This window comes from Acomys minous (genome assembly GCF_964271855.1).
Source record: "Acomys minous genome assembly, chromosome: 12".
Lineage (NCBI taxonomy): Eukaryota > Metazoa > Chordata > Mammalia > Rodentia > Muridae > Acomys > Acomys minous.
In genome coordinates this window covers 80,344,826-80,361,711 of record NC_140493.1, presented here as the reverse complement: position 1 = coordinate 80,361,711, position 16,886 = coordinate 80,344,826, and the positions used below count along the sequence as shown (strand labels likewise).

At 42.2% G+C, this 16,886-nt stretch overlaps 1 protein-coding gene across 1 annotated transcript in view; it reads right to left on the bottom strand.

Annotated features, from left to right (window-relative positions):
• Positions 1-15,586, bottom strand: part of RNF43 (ring finger protein 43) — a 75,907-nt gene extending 60,321 nt beyond the window's left edge. Inside the window, exon 1 of the mRNA XM_084749546.1 lies at positions 13,405-15,586. Coding sequence (XP_084605672.1) covers positions 13,405-13,656 — 252 coding nt within the window. The 5' untranslated portion in view covers positions 13,657-15,586. The remainder of the gene's footprint in view (positions 1-13,404) is intronic.
• Positions 15,587-16,886: the final 1,300 nt, after the last annotated feature.

Below are 16,886 nucleotides of genomic sequence, written 5' to 3'. Positions count from 1 at the left end.
AGGAACTCAAGCCATTTTGTACCTCACTGTAGCTAATCTAAACAAGGCGGGATAAAGATGCAGTACCACAGCCTCCATTCAGCTCTAAGTACATGTTGGGGGGGGGGGCGGCGGCTTGCTAATGTTGCAATTTTGCATTCAAAATAAATTCTGGGCACTCACTTAATCCCCTAGTCTCCCCCAAACTTTCTTTGACGTCCAACAACTAAGGACAAGCATCTTTGATTATAAAACTTTTTTTTTTTTTTTGGTTAGAAGAAAATTCCTTGCAGGGCGTGAACAGCAGGAGAAAGAAAACATTTTTCTGAAGTGCAAACGAGTTGGAAACCCCCTGGGGAAAGACTCTGACGCCCAGACTTTGAGAGGCACAGGCCTGCCTGTACAAGCTGCCTCTGCTGACTGGCCTCCAGGAAGGTGCTTTTGTGTTTACTGTAGGCCCTCACAAACCTCTTCTTCTTCTTCTTCTTCTTCTTCTTCTTCTTCTTCTTCTTCTTCTTCTTCTTCTTCTTCTTCTTCTTCTTCTTCTTCTTCTTCTTCTTCTTCTTCCTCTTCCTCTTCTTCTTCTTCTTCTTCCTCCTCTTCTTCTTCTTCTTCTTTTTCTTTATTTTTATTTATTTATTTATTTATTTATTTTTTGCAGGCAGAAGTTTTCTGGGGTTATGCAGTGAAGAGACAGTCGCGGTTTAGGAACAAGGGTTAGTAACTAAGCAGAAGGCTCTATTTCCACCCTTGCAAACTGGAGCATGAACACCTACCAACTGCTCTGAAATCTTAGTGCTTGTGTAATTAGCATATCTCTAGTAATTCAGGCTCACAATGTTTTCAAAGCTCAGGCTCGTACTGCTTTGACTCTCGCCCATGGCCCCTTGGTTCTAGGTTATCTCTAGGTCTCCCAGGTCTTTCTTAAGGCTCCACTAGATTCCCTCAGGCATTGCTTAGCGCCTGAGGTCTACATGGTTCCATCATAGGGCCTGGAAACAGTTTTGGTGAGTTTTAGTGTAGAGCTCCTCAGTTCAACTAAAGGAACTTTAAAATCTAAAACAACAGAGAAAGACTCCTCGCTTCTCTCCATGTTAAAAAACGTCAGGACAGAACAGGACCAGGAAGACAGCAGAGATCACGGGGCTGTCTGCTACAAACTTGTCCTGTGACTTTAATTTAATCAGACTTGGGGGGTGGTTTTGGTTTTGGTTTTCTGTTTTGCAGCATCTACCACATATTTTAATCTCAGATAAAAGGATCCTGGTATGGCAAGGCCACCTATAATCCCTATAAATGGGAGAAAGCAGTAGGAGGACTGTTGCAAGTTCAAGACCAGCCTAAACTATAGAGTGAGACTTTGTCTAATAGAGAAAAGGATGGACAGATGGATGGATGGGCAGACGGATGGATGGATGGATGGACGGATGGATGGACAGATAGATGACGGATGGATGGATGCATGAGACATATATCCCTTTAAGTGGCTAGAAAGATGGCTCAGTGGTTAAGAGTGTTGCTGTTTTTCCAGAGGAACCAGGTTCAGTTCTCAGTGCTCACATAGCAGCTCAGCACTGTCTGTCTGTAACTCCAGCCCCAAGTATCCAGTGCCCTCTGTGGCACTGGGCATGCATGTGGAGCACAAACAAACATATATACAGGCAAACACTCACACATAAAAATGTAAAACTGTAGCCAGGGCTACACAGAGAGACTCTGCCTCAAAACAAACAAACAAACGAAAAAAGAAAGAAAAGAGAAAGTTTTTCCTACTTTTTGTCTTTTTTTTTTTTTTTTTTTTGAGACAGGTTGCTCAAGACCGGCCTTGACTCCTGATCTCCTCCTGCCTTTGCTTCCTAAGCACTGGGATTACAGGGATAACCTTGAAATCTGGCATATACTATACCTACTTCAACAACAACAATAATAACCATTCTAAAAGTTTAAAGGTAGAAAGGATCTTGCATTGCTGTTTTAGGCATCTCATTTGTTTGGGACGGGGCCTCACTATGTTACACAATCTGGCCTGAAATTCACAGCGAAGACGTTCTTTGCCTCCACTTGCCAGGTGCTGAGATTACAGCTCATCATAGCCAATCTACTTTTCCTTCTTAAATAGTCATAAGGCACCTATGGGCTCTGTATATACTCACAAGAAGCAACTAAGTGGTCCCAAATAATCTAGATAAAAGTGTAATAATAATCTAAAGGTGTGCATACCATTATGGTTTACTAACCTCATAGCAGCTTATAATGTTGATAGACCCCTCAAAATTATATTAAAGCCAACAGATTTTGGAGAATGAGGCTATAACATTCAACTAGAGTTAAAATCAACTATTTGTAAAAAGCCAGCCTTGTGTCAGGTACACCCCTCGGGCGGTGGACTGCTGGCCCAGTATGGACAAGGCCCTGGATCCCACCCCTACCACACCCCTAAAGACAGGTACCATGTTATAGCTCTGTAAGCCCTATGCTTGGGAAACCGAGACAGAAGGCTCAGGACTTCAAGATCACTTAGGTCACATGAGGCATTCGAGGTCTGCCTGGGCTACATAAGACTGCATCTCAAACAACTGTTACATTAAGATGCAGTTTGTTGTTGTTAAAGAGAGATGGATCCAAATAATTCACTTTCTCTATAATAAATCTGATTTTTTTTTTCTTCATAGAATTCAGGTTGTGAAGAATCAGAACCAAAACACTTGAGATTATCAACTCAAAATTCCTACTGAAAACCGGGCGGTGGTGGCGCACGCCTTTAATCCCAGCACTTGGGAGGCAGAAGCAGGTGGATCGCTGCGAGTTTGTAGCCAGCCTGGTCTACAAAGTGAATCCAGAACAGAGAAACCCTGTCTCGAAGAAGAAAAAAGAAAGAAAGAAAGAAAGAAAGAAAGAAAGAAGAAAAAGAAAAAGAAAGAAAAGAAATTCTTGCTGTATAGAATTCTATTTGAAGGTAAAGGTTTCAACAGGACCTCTTGCACATCTCAGAAATGTGCAATCCGAATGAAAGCCAGCATGGTTAGCTATTTGGACTTCTAAAGAGCATGCTGCTGAGGAGCACAAAGATGCAGGACTGCACAGCGAGCATTATAACCTGCATTTATGAGCAGCAATTCATCAACTTGGGTGGCAGCTGGCCTCTGTCTTTAAGCTACTTAAAGCTGCTTCGGTTAAAACTTAATATTACTTTGTTTTTGCTTCAATCACAGGGAACTCAAGGCTGAATTGCCACAGTCATTTTCTTTCATTTTGTTAATTCTGTTTTGACTTTTATTTATTTACTTGTGGTGCTAGAAACTCAATCCAGGGCCTCATGACGCTAGCTAGTGCCCTGCTACTTGAGCCACATGCCCAGCCATATTGAGCAACTCTGGAGAGAGGAAAATAAACGCTGGGGCTCTGGCACTTTTATGCCTGTAATTTTCCTCTGCTGTCCATCACACACGGCCCTGCTGGTGTTGAGGATGCTGTTCCTGGGCTGGACCAGGGGAAGTGCTGTGCTGGTTTCCTCTAGCAACAGCCCCAGCAGCGCAGTAAGGGAACCACCACTGTCAGCACCTAGGGAAGCCAGAATAGCTTCCGCTTGGGATGAATTTTCTCTGCCTGGACTTCCAAGAGCATCTTGCTTTCAGATGATCAATCCACTTGGTCTACAGTGACTTTTATGGTAGAATAACTGACACGAACCACATAAAGTAATGCTAAACTGTGACAGAGTGACAGAGCTTGTTTTCTTTTCTTGACTTGTTTTAAAGCAATCAAGATGAAAGACATCCCAATATAGCCAGCAATGTCTTCTGTTGTTTTTTTTTTTTTAACAGAGTCTTACTCTGTAGCTCATTAATTTTGAATTTAAAAATCCTCCCGAGTACAGAACTATTAGTTCACACTGCCATAGATAGATAGACGACAGACAGACAGACAGAACTTTTCTTCCCTTGTGAAATTTAGGCTCAGAGCTAGGGCCATACGCATACAAGACAAACACTTATCACTGAGATATATCCCCAGTACGGTATCTTTTTTAAAAAATCAATCAATTATTACCCTTTAAAATATTATTTTTATGTGTACAAGTGTTTGTCAGTATAAACGTCTGTGCACCACATGCATGCCATCAGTGCCCTCAGAACTGGAGATACAGGCAGTTGCGAGGCAGTTGTGAGGCACCTTGTGGGTGCTGGACCTGGGTGGTCTATGAGCAGCAAGTGCTCTTCATTGCTGAGCCATTTCTCCAGCCCTGTTTTTGGTTTTTGCTGTTGCTGCTGCTGGTTTTGAGACAAGATCTCACTCTGTTTCCCTGGCTAGCCTGATCCAGGCAGGCAATTCTCCTGACTCAGTCTCCTTTATTGCTGGGATTACAGGTGTGAGCCACCATACTAGCTTTTTTTTTTTTCTTTAAGTTTTTGACAGAGGGTCTTACTCTGTGGTCCAGGCTTGCTTCAAACTTGTTATGTAACCCGGGCTGGCACCGAGCTCTCAGCAGTTCTCCTGCCTAGGTTTTCTTAATTCTGCAATTATATGTGTATGTCACCATGTCCAGCTACATTATCTTCTTAATAGACTATCTGTTTTTTTATTTCCAGCAATGTCAACACATTGTTTAAAATGAATAATCTTGGTTTAAAATATCAGCCAGTAAAATAAACCAGTCCTTTGGTGGACAAACATTTTCTTGGATTCAATTCTTTATCTGTAAAATGAAAAAAAAAATGGGCTAGGTATTTTATTCTACCTTGAATTTTAATGATTTACCAGGTGGAGTACCTGATGCTTCCCCTCCCCCTCCCCACTCCACACAAAAACTATTTTAACTGTAGCAACTGAAGACTCTATAGTAGTAAACCTTGGCTTCAACACAGAGCTAATCCATCCTTCACAAGGGTGAAGAAGTAGCCATGAGAATATTCCAGAAACACAGCTCTAAGTGACATAAATAAACAACAGCACATAAGCCTGGACCAGTGAAAGATTTTCTTTTAGATTGATTAATTGACCAGAATACAGAAAATGTTTTTGGGGGAAAAAACAACAAGAAAGAATGAACATTCTGCATACATGCTTTAGGAAACAGCAAAAGTGGTAGACACAGGCAGGCGAGTGGTGCACACCTTTAATCTCAGCACTCAGGAGACAGAGGCAGGCAGATTGTTGTGAGTTGGAGGCCAGCCTGGTCTACAAAGTGAGTCCAGACAGATGGACACACACACACACACACACACACACACACACACACACACACACACACACTCACACTCACACACTCAGACAAAGGCACGAAAAACCACTACTTTATGAATCACAAGTTTACGAACTAAGAAGATGAGGTTTTTTTGGATATATGTTAATATCCTGTAATCAAAGGTTTAAATCACTACCCAATACTCTCTTTCTTGGAAAACCAGAATTTCCTCAGAAACAAAGGTTGAACTGAACTAGCCATGAAATAAATGCTGAGTCAGGAGCTGGGTTTGGTGGTACTAGCACTTGGGAGGTAGAAGCAGGACACTAACAACAGGTTCAAGGCCAGCCTGCTCTACACAGCAAACGCCAGGCTAGACAAGGGTATACAGTGAGACCCTGTCTCAAAAAAACAAAACCGCCCACCAAAGAAGCAAGCACACAAACAAGTAAGTGCTAAGTAGGGGCTGAAACAGAAGATTAGTGAGAAAGTGCTTGCTTAGGGTGGTTGGAACCCATCTCCAGAGTCAACCAGTTAATAGATAAACAGTAAAATGTTGTATAAAGGAACACATCAAATATACTCATGATAACTAGCCATGGTTGATTTGGAAAAAAAAAAACCAAAGAAACAAAATAAAATAAAAGTTGGCTGTAGTTAGCCAGGCATGGATGGTAGCGCATGCTTTTAATCCCAGCACTCACTCACAAAGTGAGTCCAGGCCAGCCGAGGCTACACAGAGAAACCCTGTCTCGAAAAACAAAAAATGGTAAAACAAACAAAAAAGTTGGCTGTAGTCAAAATAACTGAAATGCGATGAGATAAGTAAACCTGTTTTGTCCAAGAATTCTCTCTCAGCTCCAAGTTGCTTATGTTGACTCAACAAACATTGATTGCTAAGGCTCCACCTGATATTATAATGCACTATGTCTAGGGCTAGAGCTATTTAGCAAAAGTTAAAAAAAAAATCTATTTTCACAGTGCTCACGGTTTACTAAAAGGAGACAGGCAACTAGAAAAAGAAAATGTCATTAGAGACAATGGGTTGAAAAATAATAATAAATCCTAGCAGGGGCGTATGGGCCATGGAGAGAACAAGAAGAGCGTTAAGGATGGCAGAGGAAGGCCTCATCTGGGGTCTGAGTGATTATGGCTGAGCGCCCAACAAGAAGGCTACCATGGAGTAGAAATATGCAGTCCAGCTGAGGGGTTGAGCGGCTGGAGCCAAATGATGGGGAGATGAGAGGAAAGAAGGAGCAGCTCAGATCCTTAAAGGTCACTGCACAGACTTGCCCTCTTACTCTAACAATTCTCAAGAGAATAGAAAGCACAGGTCCAGACATCAGGTCAAAGGGCTTTTGGAGATGAGGTTGGGCGGCTGCTTCATCAACAGTTTTCTTGACTAATTTATCACACGGAGGGCATTTATCCAAGGAGGAACTACCTCAGGCATTAACAATGTCTTAGCTCTTCACATAATACAATTGACCCGTGGAGTCTGCATCCTCAGATAGCTTTAAAAAAAAAAAAAAAGATTTCTCAGCCGGGCATAGTGGCGCACGCCTTTAATCCCAGCACTTAGGAGGCAGAGGCAGGCGGATCCCTGTGAATTCGAGGCCAGCCTGGTCTACAAAGCGAGTCCAGGACAGCCAAGGCTACACAAGGAAACCCTGTCTTGAAAAAAAAAAATTTCTCATGCCTTTAATCGCAACACCCAGGAGGCCAAATCTCCGGGAGTTCATAGGTAGCCTGGTCTACATATTGAATTCAGACCAGCCTGCTCTACACAGGGCTAGCCTGTCTCAAACAAACAACCCAACAAACAGTTACTTTTACTTAGAAAATATTTTAAATCACTACTTCATACGTGTGTGTGTTTCCCATGCATGTATGTCTGTGCAGTACACATTTCCTTGGTGTCTGCAGAAGCCAGAAGAAGCCAGATGCCCTGGAAGTGGGGCTACAGGCAGCTGTGAGCTCCATGTGGGTGCTGGGAACTGAGGCAGGTGCTTGGCACACGCCTTCTCTTCCGGCTGCTGTGGAGCACAGTGGTGCTGCCTCTGCGCTCTGCTCTAGCCTCCTTGCTTGCCCTCAGTGTTTCCTGTAAAACGTTACCTCTTCCTATCTGGCTGGCGAGAATTTAGGAAGCAACGTCCATTTCTTGGAAGAAAACTGCCACGTAAGTTTAATGAATATTGTTCTCACATTCTTCTCTACAATACCCTGCCACCATTTCTGAATGCCAGTACAGTAATAATAAGGCCTTGTTTGTTTATAACATTTCCCTCTATTGTATTTACCAACAAATGGCAACAAGAACAAACAAACAAAAAACTCATTTCAAGTGAACAAAATGCAAAACAAGTAAAGTCACATATGTATGTATTATGCATGTGTGTATGTATGTATATGGTATAAGTATGTGTTTGTTGAGACAGTGTTTGTCTGTGTAACCTGGGCTGTCCTGGAACTCACTCTGTAGATCAGGCTGGCCTTTGACTCAAGAGATCTGCTTGCCTTTACTTCCTGAGTGCTGGGATTAATGGCTGAGACACTGCCACTTAGCTCTCTAGAAATATTTTTTAAATCCTGTATAAAAAAGTAAACTGGCTAATTGCACACAGTTTAGTATAACACCAGGAAATTGCCTGCCCACAGAAGCTGCTAAGTGAACACTACATAGACGGTGGGAACAATAGTTAAAGCACAATTCATTTATTAATTCTTTTTTTTTTTTTCTCCAGAGATAGGGTTTCTCTGCATAGTCCTGGCTATCCTGGACCAAACTGGCCTCAGAATTACAGCAATCACCTGTCTCTGCCTCCCAAGTGCTGGGATTAAAGGTGTGTGCCACCATGCCTGGCTTTATAGGTAATTAAAAAGGACACAGCTCTTTGTTTTTGCTGATTTTGTTCTGTTTCTTTGTTTAAAACAGAGTCTCACTAAATTGCCCAGGAGTGGCCTTGAATTCATTATGGAGCCCCTGGGTTTGGTCTCTTGAGTTCTGGGTTTCTGGCATCTGCCTCCACACTCAGCAAGAGGTTCCCTCTTAACCTGAAAAATATACTGCAGCTTGGGCTGGAGAGATGGCTCAGCAATTAAGGACATGGGCTGCTCTTCAGAAGACCAGGGTTCAATTCCCAGCACCCACATGGCGGCTCACAACTGTCTGTGATTCTGGTTCCGTGGCTCCAATGCCCTTTTCTGGCCTCCTCAGGTTCCGGGTAGACAATAGGTACACATCCATGCAGTCAAAACTCCAATACACACAAATAAACATTCTCAAAAAATATCCTGCATCTTCTTCCTTCCCCAGGATGCCAGGTGCTGTGCAACAAAGAGCCAAATGTAGAAGGCCTGAGCAGGGCTCACATCTGGGCACACTGTATCTGATAATGTGTTTCTGAGTACATTCCAACGTCGGTTATTAATTTTGTCTTCTGCACCTCCATTAACATGAATAACTAAGAGTTGACTGTACCCTGAATATTTACTCTGTAGTTCTTTTAAAGGCTGGCAGCAGAGCAAAAAATCGTAAAACCTACTCTGAAATCTGCATCCAAGGACCTCACTTACGCAATGTCCGTTAACTGCATGCTATTTCAGAATTTACTGTCTGAGCTCCTGGTGTTAATAGTCATCACATTTTAGAATGAGCAGAAAGGTAACAGAGGTACTGGACAAACATTCAGACTTGCTCATATTTCTGCAAATCAAACTCACAGTGAGAAAGAGTACCAACGCGGACATTACCACAAGGTGTACCACTACTGTGTCTCCAGCGCCAACCTCTGACAATGGCGCTCTGGCATTTTGTCCACCTTTGGCATGTACAGGATTTCAGACCTGGAGAAGCACGGCTCTACAGCTCAACCTCCAGCTATGCCAAGCTCACTAATACTAGTTATTTATCCCCTTAGAGAAAGTAAGTCCTCAGTTTCCTTTCCTGTAAGATGTGAGAAATAAATGTATTGAACACTTTCTCTCATAAACATACCATGATAACTCAACAAGCTAGTACAAATGTGTGGTGTCAGTTTGGTAGCTGTCATTTAAATCCCTCAGGGTCACAGACACCCACTGAGGTAAAAGTTATTTTGTTCCAATCACACAGCTCCTCGGGGTTAGTTAATTCCTTAGATCCATAGCTTGCAACAGAAACTTTAATTTAAAAGCTTAAGGTGCTCAATACAAATAAAGTCAAAATTTAAAAAGGGGTGAGCACATGCTGACAGGTAGGTAGAGTGAGAAGGCGAGTGTCCAGGAGGTGCTGCCTGGTACTGGCCAAATGTGAAATGGCTCCCATTGCAGGTCAACTGACTCCCAGCAGCCAGTGCATGCTAATCTTGATCATAACTTTATCCTGGAGTCTAAGAAAATCCAGGACAACCAGCTGAGCAGGAAGATGTGGTAGCCAAGGAGTTGGTGACCTCTGTTGTGCTACACTAAGATTCTTGTATTCTTTTGCTTAGAGAAGACTTCTAAATAATGCTTAAAATATGACCGCAATTGTGTATAGATGTGGTACCCATAATATCGCTAGACAGCAAAAACAGAAACAAATACTAACTAAATATAAGCAAGACAGAAAACTGGAAATCAGTTCTAGGATATTTTCCATCAGCAATGGCAAAACCAGAAAACAAAGAACCAGGCAGTGGTGGCGCACACCTTTAATCCCAGCACTCGGGAGGCAGAGGCAGGCGGATCGCTGTGAGTTCGAGGCCAGCCTGATCTACAAAGTGAGTCCAGGACAGCCAAGGCTACACAGAGAAACCCTGTTTTCAAAACAAAACGAAACAAAACAAAAAACAAAACCAATACAAAACAAAAAGCAAAATAAAACAAACAAAAATACAAAACAAAACCAACCAACCAACCAACCAAACAAACAAACAAAAAACGCACAAGACAAAGAATATGTTCAAATAAAAAAATACAGGTTGTAGTTTCCATCATGCAATAATACTCCTTATAAGTTGCCACCAAGTATTAGAAGGTCTCAAGAGTCTCCTTGGTCTGTTTTTTGAGGTATTTGTTTCTCTGATTTTTTTTTTAATGGCTAATTTTTTAAAAAAGCCCCAATAGATCAGAATAGCAGTGGTGAGTTTTTCTAAGTATACAAACTGAATGGAAGACAAGGAAGAGGGCGGGTGAATAAAGGAAATAAAGAAGAGGAAGAAAGATTTGGCAAACACAGGGGGAACCTGAGAGCTGAACAGAGAGGAGGGCAAACGTGCAGGAAGATGAGGAAGATGCAGTAACTCAAAGAGAAACTTATAAGTATAGGATAGGATGAGACACGGAGGAAAACAGAAGACTTCAGAAATAGAAGGCAGTAGTATCAAAGATGCTCCTTTTCACCTTCTTCCAGCACACACACACACACACACACACACACACACACACACACCGAGAGAGGAGGGGGGGGGAACATATCCAGACGTTACTGCTAACTAACAAGGAGAAATGTAAACATAAAAGGTGAGGAATAAGAATTTAAGACAAAAAGTCATCACTGCTTGGCTTTCAGATACTCGTGTGTGAGAATTATAACCATCAGAAAAAGTTGAGAAAAAAATTATTTTAAGGCAGTAGCATGCTCTATTTTATTACTAAGCAAAAGGGAGGCACATTGTCATAAGATGGCTCCCTTTGCCTAAGGAAAATTAAATATGCAACACAAATGAAATCCAATTAATTTGGTTCCCATGAAACTGTATGCATCCTGAATTAATTTGGGAAAAATCGAAAGGAATGTCTAGTGTTCAGAGTGTCATGGTTATTCCCTTTTAACCACTGTTTTATATAAACTCTCCCGTGCATGCATTTTACTTGACTTTTACAAAGGCCCAATAGAATCGTTAGAGACAGCTAATCTTCTTCTTCTTCTTCTTCTTCTTCTTCTTCTTCTTCTTCTTCTTCTTCTTCTTCTTCTTCTTCTTCTTCTCCTTCTCCTTCTCCTTCTTCTTCTCCTTCTTCTTCTTTTTAATTTTTTTTTCAAGACAGGGTTTCCCTGTCACTTTGTAGACCAGCCTGGCCTTCAACTCAACTTACCTGCCTCTGTCTCCCAAGTGCTGGGATAAAAGGTGTGTGCCGCCACACCTGGCTGAGACAGCTAATCTTAAAAGGAATAATTCATAGATAGAAGGATACAAGGAAGTACTCACTTGTGGTCTTGGGTCACAGCTACCTATCAAGATAGTTAGGGTGCAAATGTAGGGACAGAAGCAGAGCTCCAAATGGAAGGCCTTGCTTAGCCAGACTCAGGAGTAAACTGGGCTGCAGTGTAATCTGATAAGAAGCAAACAGCGTGGATCCAAGATGCACAAACCAAGCGTCCCTAACCCCAGAGCTCTTTGAAAGGGTTAATCAAATAGTGAATAAAGATTTTAATCTTACAATGTTTATTAAAAAGTTCGTCTTCACGAGCGATTAAGAGAATTTAGTTGACTACTGTGGATTAAAGCACTGATTTACAGGTCACTTCCTTTATGAAAATACAGACCCTATAGGAAAGAGTTCTACCAAACGAGAAGACAACCAGTGTGAACCGGAGGAGGACGCTGCATCCCGGAGCAGATCCTTGAGTTATTGAACATGCTTTCACAGGGTCTGAGTGTGGCTCCCTAAGACTTCACAGACACAGACTGCTAAAACAGTCTACACTAAAATTCACAGGGCAGGCACCTCAAGCTTCAGGCTACTAGGAGGCAGGGCCAGGGAGCATGTTTCCTTTCATAACGCTCTATCCCCGGCGAGTTACTACTTCAGCTTTTAAGTCGTCCTAGCTCCATCCCAGAGCCTAACTTAGATGGTAAGTAGCCTTTTTATATATGTCAAACCTTAGGGCAACTTTTCAGTCTGTCTTTCCAACCAGCAGAACCTGCTACTTAAATTCTTTATCCTCTTCATTCACCTCAGCTTCAAAATGCCGACAAAGAAGTACAGTCGCAGAATCACTAAACCGTATATAAAAAAAAATGTTGTTTTTAAAAATTTGAGACAGGGTCTCTTTGTTTCCCTGTCTGTTCTGAAATTTGTTGTGGAGGCCAGGTTGGCCTTAGGCTCCAAGAGATTCATCAGTCTCTGCATCCAGAGTGCTGGGATTAAAGAATTGGGCCACCACACCTAGTTAAAATAACCACGTTTGAAAAATAATTCTGTAAAATATTTCTGTAAAAATAATTCTGCTCCTGTTCTTACCTTCTTTCTGTATGTATCAACAAGGTTTAATTCATAGAGCCATGAACTAAAACTCACAGTCCATACACATCACAAAACACAAATCTGGCTGGCTGCTGAGACTGATCGTATTTAAGAGCATTTAAACCTGCCTCCAAAAGCTATAGCAAGAAGTGCCATTTTACAAAATACGTTTTAATAGAGAAGCAACATCTTTTTCTGAAGTAAGACGGTAGATTGCCCATTTAAAAAACACAGCTCACCAAGTTCTGCCTTCACCACAGGGACGATCCATGAGGAATGAGCAGGCTATGGCCCCCGTAAGTTAACATATTTAACACATAAAGAATGAACTACAGCCTGAAAGCCTAAAAAAATTGTGTCAGGAAAAACTCTGTGAGTCAAAATTATACATACATACACACAGTTTTGAACTGTACATTTAAAAACCGGACCAGAAGGAGCAGGAGCCCTGTCTGCACTTGGGTCCTCTCCATTTGGGGATTAGCAATAGGGTAGCCATGTGGTAGGAAGCCAGCTATAGCATTCAAGCTTGACTAAAATTTAAAAGTGACACTGTAATCAAATATGCTCCAAGGGCAGTCTAGAATTTCAGGGTGCCCCTGATCATTAAAATTAATATTTACATTTTAACAGGATGTAAGCTATGTTCCTCAAGTCAATTAAATATACACCTGTATGTTTCATCTCTCAAAAATAGTGCCCCAAACACATGTTCGTAAAGAGAAGTTGTATTATGTATAACCCAAAAGGTTATGCAATACGGGTTAAAGTAGGCAGCTTATCTTCTAAAATACAGAACTTATATATTTCTTCAAATATAAAATAAGAATTTGTCTTAAACTACCAGTAAGGTGCTATACACACACACACACACACACACACACACACACACACACACACACACACACACAAAGAATAAATACAAAGCTAAGCAACGGAGGCCCTTGAATGTGGGTTTTGGTTTGTCAAACAAAAGAAAAAGGGCATCTTTCCAACAGATGGAGAGTGGAACAGAATAAAGTTATACTTGCCTGCATCAATTTCCCTTCTGCTGGAGTCACTTCTGCAACCCCGGCAAACACGCCTTCCAAAGTGAGATTCAGTTTTCCAGTGGGGTCCATTTTCAAGGGGATCACTCTGATAATGGCTTTCTGTTCTGCTGATCTTTCCGACTCCACCGCTGCTGCCAGCACCAGTCCCGTGTGTCCAAAGCCTGCGTGCAGGGTCGCCATCAGCAGCCAGGGCCAGAGGACAGCCAGCTGCGGCTGGTGGCCGCCACTCATGCTATCAGCTGCGCCAGTGCTCTTCGGCCATGCATACTGCTTCCGCTAGCTCATCCCAAAGGCCGGTCCTCAGTGCAGAAAACAGAGGGAGCCAAGTCAGATTCCGGTCCTCCCTTCCTTTTCTAAAGTATATTCCCAAGCGCAGGTGGCATTCCTCATTAGGAAGAGAAGACTTTTTTTTTAGCCCACCTCCAGGCTAGGTATGTCGCTTTCTCCCATTGTCACCGAGAATGCAGAATTACCACCTCTTCTCTTTGGAATTTCCCTTGTATCTCTTTAGATCCAAGCATGAGTTGGTATTATGTCAGGTCTCTGGCTGTTGGGTCTTCCATATGTATCGGGTTTCTGAAGCACCAAACCCAGTGTCGATGAACAAAACAAGGAAAGAAAACAGCTAAGGCAGTGCATCAAGGGTGAGTGCGAACAACTGCAGCTCAGAGCATGAAGGGATGCCCTTTTAAAGCCAGAAAAAATCGTCAACCGTAAATGATTAAAATCCACGAGGGTATTTTCTTTTTGATAGGCCGCACCGGGAGGGATGTCTAAAGATGCTACAGCATGTACGCATTAAAATGTCTGTGCTAAGCTGCGTTTCAGCATAACCCGGGAGTTCTAGGCCTACTGAATTTATATACTTTCTAAGAACTTCATTATATTTTTTTGTGTTCCTCCAAAAGTGCCTGTAAAATTCGGCACAAATTTATATACCTTTGACATAGAACAGAATTAATCTGAGCATCAAAATCTCTTCCAACTTCCATATTGAGATACTTGAATAGGTTAGCTTTCCAATTATTTTCCCAGTTAAAATTCTTATTTCTGTCTCCACCGTCCCCTTCTTGCTCAGGGATTCCAGATTTTATTCTCCAGCTTGAGACTAGCTTGCACTTTGACTTTCCTCCACATGCTGTGGCGACTAATATCTAAACTTTACAATCTGTAATCTTCTGGATTCAGAAGAAAAACAAAGAACTATCCCTAACACATTCTCGAATTCCTTAAGGGGGTGGGGAATACAAGATAGGGGGAGCAGGGAGGTGACAAGGCACAGTCTCTAGGTTGAACACTCGGAAAAAAAATCAAGCTGAGCAGAGGAGATCTGGGGTATTTTTAGGCTCTAGGAAACTTGGGGTTCTTTATAAACATCAGATTGTTAAATGCGCACCCCTAAGTAACTATAAGTGCACAAAGTATGCTGAGTCCTGAGGTCGTTTAAAAATCCTATAAAGCTTTCAGAATAAGTGCTGAAAAGCCAAGCAACTGAACACAAACTCGCTACGTAGATCCTTTACTCTTGCTGAGACAGAGGGAGGGAGAAAACAAGAGTTTCAAAAAGAAATCTGCAAACCTGTTGTGCTGTCGGGCCCACTGGAATCCACGGGGTGAAAGAAATTCAATTACGCTTTTATAAATCCTGCTTTTAAAAAGGATCTGAGCTGCTTAACCCAGTGTGGCTCAGTCTTCCACCTTCTCACTCTGCAGTGAGACCAAGTGTCCACACTACAGGTAGGTGCCGGAGCAATTCCCAAGCCAGAAAAAGCAATCCGCGCGGGTCAAAGGCAGAAACTTATTCCAGGATAAGAGCTACTGTCCTCCAGAGCTCTGGAAATGCTTAAAGACGATCCAAAAACCACCTCTGAAGTCTAACAAAAGTCCTTTTCCCCCCCGAGCCTCTGAACAGAGTATTAAATGATCAGTTCTTGGAAGAGATAAGAAACAAACTGGTGAATATAATAATTCACTACCCAAACCACAGACAATCCCAGAGGGAGAAGACGGTATCTCTGAACCATGGATGGACTTGGACGGTCAGAAGGCAGGATTCCGGGGCTTCCTTTCCAGAAAGACAGTTCTGGATCAACTCCCTACAGCAGGAAGCCTGTGGTTTCTAATTGGTGTTCTAGCTCTGACTCCCTCCCCTGGGACTGCAATCACGCTCTCTACCTGCTGACAAAGTGAGGGTGGAGCAGCTACGTGCAAGCTGGCTCCTCCTCCCCCTAGTGCACGCACTCACAAACTTAACCAAAAGTCTTCAACCTCTCTCTTTCTGGTCTCTTGCTCCTTTACTCCCCCTAGTGAGCCACAGCCCAACTGCACTCAATTCAATCCGGCCTTACCTTTCCCTACGGCATGTGAATCAGGGCCACTCCAACGTATCTAAGTGGATGCTGTAAGCATCAGGGCTGCAGGTGAGCCCTGCAGCCAACTCACTAGTCCACGTGTTCTGCCCTTAGCCATGGCAATCGACTGGCGGTTCGTGCACACACTCAGCAGTGTGAAGGCCCAACTAAACTTAAAAAGTAAATGCAGTTTTTAGAAAGATACATTCTAAACAAATTTATGTGTACATCTCTGCATGTGTGTCCATGTATCCTAGGAGGGTAAAGAGTGTCAGATTTCCTTAGAGCGGGAGCTACAGGCAGCAGTAAGCCGCCCAGTGTGGTTTCTGGGGGCTCAACTCAGGCCCTCTTACACCATTTCCTCTATTGCTGGACATGAAGAACCTAACTAGAGAGACCTTTTTGCAACTCCTGCCCCAAAGGACAAGAGCCAATTCTGCAGGAGATAATTCCTTTGGAAATCTACTGTTTATCTTTTTATTTTGCATGTTATATAACTGATTATCAAAATAATTAAAACTACACATTACAGAAGACTAATACAACTTAAATATCTTTAGGGTTAAGAGAAACAACAGACTGACTTCTAGGTAGACTGCACCTTTTCCTTCTTAAAATTCACAGCGGAATTAACTAGTAGTTAATATCCATATTTAATTGAAAAATAAAACCTTAAGTTATAAACTTGGTTACTTTTCCTTGAGGAAATTCTGAAATCTGGAAATGATGAAATAAATTTATCATGAACTTGGGGCTGTGAAAGACTTAAGAGTCAAGCTAAACAATTCTAATGTACTTTAGCGCACTGATAATACATAGTTCATTTAGATCACCAAAATGACAATTAAGATAAATTGCTTTTCAAATGAGGTCTGATATGCAACAGCCCTTCCCTGGGAATTTCACCAGATGGTGCTGCGTGGTGGTGACAAGCCTGTCTCTCTGACTTCTCTCTCTCTCTCTCTCTCTCTTTTTTTTTTTTTTTTTTTTGTGCTGAGGTTTAACCCCAGAGTCTGGGTTCATTTCCAGCACTTTGTGGGGTGGGGGCGGGGGGAATGAAATCAGATTCTTTGAAAAACAGAATGCATTGATTTTTTTTTTTGTAGTTTA